A 7,685-nucleotide genomic window follows, 5' to 3' on the forward strand; every position below is an offset into this window, starting at 1 on the left:
CAGTGGTTTACTTAAAATGGGCTTGCTCAAAGTTGTGTGGTGATTTGAATTTAAAGTTACAATGGGGAGATATGGGGGCCAAAATGAAAACTAGATCCATTGAGCTATTTTTTTAAGGATCTCTTCGTTCAAAACCCTTTGGTGGACATTCTTCCTGAACCACTTGCTCCTACATGGAAGAATGGTCATTCAGGGGAGGCGGGTATAACAAAGAGATTAGATAGATTTCTAGTTCATGAGAACCTGATCGAGCGACTTAGTGTTTTGAGAACATGGGTTTCTCTTGTGGGTTTATTAGACCATGATCCAATTTTTTCATGGTGGAACGGGGATATCACGTGGCATGGTTTCCCTTATAAATTTGACCATACGTGGTTTAAAGATAAGAAATTTAATGTTCTGGTTCGAGATTTCTGGTCCTTACTTGTTAATGATTTAGACATTTTGAAGATGGAGGTGGTTTGGCGAAATCTCTATGATCTAATTATCAAAGTTTGGGAAAGATGCAAAAAGAGGAAACATTCACGAGAATTGAGGGACATTAATTAGAAAATTCAAGATTCACACAGTCCATCTGCGTTGGGTTTCTTTTCGAAGCAAACAAGGGATTTGATTATGGCTCTTTAACGGCATAGGTGGGAGATATTATTAATTCATGAAAATGAATGGCGACTTAAGAGTCATGCCATATGTTTGTTTGGAGGTGATAAAAACACTAAGTTCTTCCACCTATATGCGAGTAAACGGCAACAACATAACACCGTTTGGGAGTTGTTTGATGATGGGGGTCGGCATTTAGTAACTCTTCAAGAACTTGAATAAGGGGCTATTGAATATTTTGTGAAGGTGTTTCAAGCCAGGGTAGATGTGGACCTCACAAATAAGTTGGATAATACCCATATATATCCAAATATGTTTAGCATGAAGGATAATCATCGTTTTGGTATGCTTATATCTATTGAGAAAGTGGAGGCGGATTTAAAATCTTTTGCAAAGGATAAGAGTTCGAGATTGGATGGTTGGCTAGTGAAATTGTTTCTACATTTCTTTGATATTATGGGTCACAACCTTCTTCATAAGGTGGAGTCCCAAACTTCTTACAATATTTATGGGGTTATCAATTCCACTTTCAGTGCATTGATCCCTAAAGTTTTATGACAAAATTGTTCGCGGATTTCTATCCCATTTCACTTTGCAATACACTCTATAAGCTCATCTCCAAGGTTATTGCTCTGGGCATAAAATCTACATTATCCCGTTACATTTCTGATGCGCAATTTGTGTTCTTGGAGAATCAATTGATTCAAGATGTTGTGGCGATTGCGTAGGAATGTATCCATTCCATCAAGGTAAAGAAAAAACATGCTATGTTAATGAAATTGGATTTGATCAAGGCATATGATTTTGTGGATTGGGATTTCTTGAGATTGATCTTACATAAAATTGGCCTGTCTGTGATGAATGTTGATTGGATCATGGCTTGCATTACTTTGGTTAATTACACAGTCCTTATTAATGGTGTTCCATCCAAATTTTTTAATGCATCCCATGGCCTTCTTTAAGGGTCTTCTCTATCCCCTCTTCTATTTTTGCTAGTCATTGACGGTTTAAGAAAAAGAATTTTCGAGGCTCAAACATTGGGTTTCTTTGTCGGTTTTTTATTACTTTCCATATCTCTATCAAACACCTTATATTTGTGGACAATGCACTTCCTATGGGGTTGATCTTTGTATTGGAGTGAACTTGTCTACATCAATTCATATCCTCTTTTGGTGGGGCATAATGTCTTTTCATGAATAAATTAAAATCCATTTTAATTGTTGACTCGACAAATTATACATCCATTGTGCATATTTCTAACATCTTTGGGATCGATGTGGTGCCATTAGATAGAGGGTTCAAGTATTTGGGCTTTATACTGAATCCTAATAAATATGGGATGAAGGATTGGAATTGGGTAATGGAAAAATTCAAGAGAACACTATCTCTGTGGTTGCATAAATGGCTTACTTTGGGGGGTAGGTTGACTCTCGTCCAGTCAGTCCTTCAAAGTATTTATGTTTACTGGATGCACTTGTACCTTCTGCTAAAGGATATTATCAACATGATTAATTCTGTTATTTCAAATTTCATCGAGGCTGGTTCCAAGGGCCCAACAAAATTTCATCTTGCTCGTTTGGAATACATGTCCATGAAGGAGGACAGAGGTCAGATTATTTTAATTATAGAATATTTCAATTGGGCTCTACTAATGAAGAGCCTATGGTGTGCCCTTAATGGTTCTAGGATATGGCAGAGTATTATATATGCAAAATATTTAAAAAAACTTGTCTTTGCAGCAATGGATTGAGATTGGGGTTGTGGTAACAAAGATGCCCTAATACATTTGGTCTAATATGATGAAAATTAAAATCTGGCTTAACCTTAAATAGCAAGGAGGACACTCTTCAATGGGATTGTTGTACTAAAAATGGGCATATTTCTGTACAGGTGGCTTATGACTACATCACTTTTACTCTCCACAAGTGTGAGCCCCTCAGGCTTATAAGAAAAATTTGGAACTGGAACTATCTATTAAAACTCAAGTTTTTTGGTTCATTGTTATGGTGGAATAAGATTTTGACATGGCAAAATGTATGTAGGCGTGATATTTGTGGACCTGGGAGGTAGTGTCATGTGTGCCTCAACATGTAAAGATGTGGTGCATCGTTTTTTAAAATGTCCACTTGCAATTTCCATATGGTTGGGTGTGTTGGATATGCTTAAGCTAAAGGTAACTTGGAACATTGTTTCTATTGTTGCTTGCCTACAAAATTGGTTCGTGGAACAAGGAGTGGTGTACTCTTCCTTTATTTATTTTTTGGGGCATCTGGCGCAACAGGAATGCACGTATTTTCAAGGATTCAGTTTGGACATCAAGCATAGTTGTTATTCTATTGCTGCATATTTCAATGAGTATGGCCCAATGGCTAATCAGAAACATGAGAGACACTTACATCTCATTAACATGTGGGAGAAGTTCCCGATCGGTATTTTTGACAGGGCGGCCAACAGTGGGAACTATGGCTGCAGGGTATATATCGTTATCAATCCATGTCATTATTATCATTTTATGTGGAATTGTGGACAAGGTACGAACACTCCCGCAGAGGTCATTGCTCTACGAGTGGTATTGTTCTGCACAAAATGGCTCTCCATTGACAAATTGGTTGTATACAAAGATTCAAAAGTGGACATAGAATGGTTCAATGTCAATCAACTTTTGGACACAACCTCATAAATTGGATGCAACATATCAAAAAGATTCAAGAGGAATACCTAGACCTGACTTTCTCCCACCTATATCGTCAGCAAAACACGATTATTGATGAAGTATCCAAAAAAGGTCTTTAGCAATTTTTGGGTTGCATATTTTACACTACTATTTTCAATGATAGAATGCGGGATTTTGGGTATATTCAAATAAAAGAGGTAGTGTCGAAAGGAGTTTGATGTATCTTTTTTTATTTTTTTGTCATGCTTTTTATATTTCACTAATATATATATATATATATATATTGGATATGGTCATATAACGTAGTACTTCACATATATAATGCATGTACTTCACATATATTAATGCATGCAATGGGGCAATTTTTTGATCTATAGTTATAGGTATCTACCCAGTTTTTAGTATGTATATAAATTGATTAATAGTATGGATATTGATGCTCATATAGAGTCAATACCAGTGACAACAAGATCGATGTGGAATACGTAAGTTGGAATTTGGGCAATGGGGTACATGGATGAAAACATTACTTGATAATATGTAAATTTGTTTCTATTAATAGAAAATCATTGGTTTTTCTATCCTAAAAAATTGTTGATATGGTTGTTCCTCAAATCTTACTAAATTATGCTAATTTAGACTACAATAGGATCTTGAAAAAGATAACTTCTTGGATGCATTGGCGCTCACATTTTGGCCCCCTCCTTATTCACTCAAGCTATCAATGCTTTGACCTTGCCAATTGTTTACATAATGGTAATTACACTTTTTAAAAATGGATGCCATTAAATTTATTTCCACACATAAGCTATTCAAGGATTTATTAAATGAATAAGTATCTAGAATCTAGTTTGTTTACACACATATATCCTTGACATAAAATATTATATTAATTTTTTTTAATATATTGATATATAATATTAATTGCATTATTTCTATTATATTTTAATATACAATCAATATTAGCCATACTATATGACAATATCTATGCAACATCCATGTTATATGGGATTATGCTATAATCATTCAATGAACTATTTTCAAAGGTTTAACATCTAGCAAAGATTTACATTTAATTATAGACAAATTCAAAGTTTGAGGAGTCTTTATTTGTTTTTTATGAAAGTCAAATTTTCAATTAAGAGTTCAACACAAACAAGGTTCACTAAAAATGAAAGTGTTTTTTTGCTTTTGCAATTTATATCTAGCAGAAAGGAGCCCATGACACTCATTGGTTAGTAACTTATGCGTTGACTTGTCACTTCCAAGTTTGACTCATCCACAAGTAGTTGATAGATATTCAAACATAATAACTAAGGGGCATTCAAGCTTGACCCAATCTTGCACAAACTTGGAGAGAGCATCCACTAGTGGTTAGATAGTTTTTCATTCAACATTAGGGTTAAGCCTAGATGGTTTTAAAAAAATGGTAAAACATAAAATCAAGATAACTTAGTTAAGAATAAGGCAAAAAAATATATATATATAAGAGTACTCAAGCGATTCAATGACTTTTTCTACTAAAAATATAAAACACAATAATTTTATCTATAATCCAATTATATCTTAAAACCGTAGGCTCACACAATGCCAATGCTCTCCATTCTAAATACTAAGACATTAAAGAATCATGACTCTTGCTACCATATTGAGGTTTCACTAGTAAATAACAATTTTCTAACACAAACATTATAAATTGTGTTGTGGCTAAAGCTCAAATCAGAATAGAATTATACTCCAGATTATGATCCACAGCTCATCCAAACCATGTTTTGGAAAAGTATTACAAACCTATAAACAAAGTTGAATTTACTCAACTATTATTTAAAATTCTATAAAAAAAAAATAGTCCATTCATCTCTAATTCTATTAAAACATAAAAATAGGTTATCCATCTCTAAATACAATGGTTCAAACATAAAAATGGTCATCCATCTCTAAATACAATGGTTCATTCAAGGGAACTTATACGTGCAAGGCACAAAGTAGCAGGCTTGCAAGACCCCAAGAACACAGAATTCTAAAATGATTATGTCATTTGAATAGGGTTCGAATTCAATTGTTAAGGACTTCCTATTAAAACTAAAAAATCATATAATCCTAAAAGAAAATGCATAGAAAATGACAGATTGCCAGGTTAAATAAAAAATATTGTTTTTCATCGAAAATGCATATATTGGAAAGGAAAATCCCCCACTATATAAAAGTTAAACTACTCATTTAAGACCATTAATAACATCCATTCAAATAACAAGATAACTATGTTTATGATTTGCAAAGATGAGGCGTTTGCTATACAAGTTTGTCCTCAGAGACACCCTGAACTCTGTAAAGTACAAGTTTGCAACATAATCATGTCTGTTAATTACAAATCAATATTGGTTATTTTTCTTTCTCATGCTGATAAAACGAGTTTAATTATGCATTAAAAAACAATGGAGGAACGAAGAAGGGTGAGTCAAGAACCTTCGGTTAAAAGCAATGCTGTTGAATCACTAAATCTGCTTCTCAGAAATGTTAGCTGGCCCCTGTTACAAGCACCCTTCTTTTATGCCAAGGAATCCATATACTGTTACATTCTCTGCTTGCATGCACAAAATACTTTAAAAATAAAGGCAATGAATGAAATCTCAATATTATTGACACTGCTCACAACTTTCGCTGAATCCTTTAGACTGAAACACACTCACTGCAAGTCTCCTTGTCAATGATTAGCCTTCACAGCTTTCTCTCCATAGTAAATATCCCGCAGGACGGAGGAGAATTCGGGATTCCCATTAACATACTTTTCCAAGAACTGTTTGTCTGTGTATTTAACAATATGTGGGGAAATCCTCTCTGTTTTTAACAGTTGCATGGACTTCAAGGCCTCCATTACTCTATACCGAGGAATTATCCTCGTCTCCAAGTTTAATGTCAACAAAACGGAACATGTAACAATATCTTCCAATGGAAGCCCCAGTGATTTGACCAAAAAATCTACATTCCGTTTCAGTTTTTCCTCTGAAACTCCCAAAATCCACGGCGTCCGAATTGAGAACTCGTAAATTTGTTTTTCAGAGAAACCCAGACTTCTCAAACACTGCAGTTTTCGATCTATCTTTTCTTTTGCCATTCCTAGTATCGCACGCAAAGCGAGCCCAAATATCTGTGATCCCCTCTCAAGCCCCAGACCCTCAGCCACTTTAAATGATTCCATAACTTTTTCCTCTGTATACATAACCAAACGGGGCTGCGTTGCCACCAACTTCGATAATGCGTCGCCCTCGACACCCAATCTTTGCAAGAGCGAAAACGCAGATTTAAGCTTATCCTCACTCAGTCTAAGAATTCTTGAATCGGTATAAACAAGCTTGCGCATATCCTCTTTGTTGATGATAGACCTTAGATAGCTGACCCTAGACTTTAAGTCTTTTTTGGATCTATATAAGAAAATCCCAGGGGTGCAACGGACCGCCTTTCGAATCTGAGCAAGGGTGGTCAAACCGCATTCACTTAACAACTCCAAACCTTCTTCCAAATCCCGGCTTGGTTTATGCAGCAAGCCCTTGTGATGTTTAAGGACTTTTGAAACCTCTTTCTCTGTCATACCGCATTTGTTGATGAAAAAATCTGTGACAATGCCCCCATCTGGTGGAGCTGGGGATGGGGTTGCTGTTTCCGTGCAGAATTTGGCGATTTTTATGTGGGGATTTGCATTAATTGCAAGAGGACGAAACGGCAAAATTGGGATCGATACACGAGTAGATACTAGGGGGCCTTTCTTCATTATCAAAAGTTTCCATATTCGATGAATAGACATTATCTTTGCAACAGTGAAATCGCAGATTAAAGCGTACCCTTACTGAAATTAAAAGCACAAACAGAGAAATAACTACCTGGAGGAGCACTGGATGTCTGGATGAATGTCGTCGTATATGGTTCAGGGGAAAAAATGTTTTCGAAGACCAGAAGCGAGCAGAGTGTTGTGAGGATTTAGGGTTTTATTTAAGTTAGGGTTCGTCAGTGGCGAGATGAGGTTTAGGGTTTCATGAGGATTTAGGTTTTGGCTTTAATTAATTTGCCAATTAAATTTTTTTTAAATGTTTATTAAAATTTTGGTAAAATTAAATATTAAATTTATTTTTTAAAATTTGAAAATTAAATTTTGAAATTTGAATTTCTTATTTTTAATGGGTTGATGACTATTTTTATGTGGTTTAAAATCACTTTTTCATAATATATATTTTTCCATAATTAATATTTTTTTTGAGAAAAAATAAATATATGGATTTTTCTATAATTAATATATTCTTTCCATTAATTAACATATTTATTTTTAACGAACCAGAAAGCATAGATCTGAATGGACTAGATATTTTAGAACTAGAAGCAACATGCAAAAAGAACGCCTAAAAAGTATCCCAGAGCT

At 34.7% G+C, this 7,685-nt stretch overlaps 1 protein-coding gene across 1 annotated transcript; it reads right to left on the minus strand.

Moving 5' to 3' along the window:
• Nucleotides 1–5,978: 5,978 nt before the first annotated feature.
• Nucleotides 5,979–7,076, minus strand: LOC149236102 (uncharacterized). Its single transcript, XM_089368768.1, has one exon. The coding sequence runs from the start codon at nucleotides 7,074–7,076 to the stop codon at nucleotides 5,979–5,981; it is 1,098 nt and encodes a 365-aa protein (XP_089224894.1).
• Between the last annotated feature and the right edge of the window lie 609 nt (nucleotides 7,077–7,685).

Source organism: Pinus tabuliformis, chromosome 8 (assembly GCF_031772625.1).
Source record: "Pinus tabuliformis cultivar Carrire ecotype Pingquan chromosome 8, CPIR1, whole genome shotgun sequence".
Lineage (NCBI taxonomy): Eukaryota > Viridiplantae > Streptophyta > Pinopsida > Pinales > Pinaceae > Pinus > Pinus tabuliformis.

Excerpts from the sequence above, each read along its gene's own strand:
- LOC149236102 (XM_089368768.1), bottom strand. The coding sequence starts at position 7,076 with ATGTCTATTCATCGAATATGGAAACTTTTGATAATGAAGAAAGGCCCC.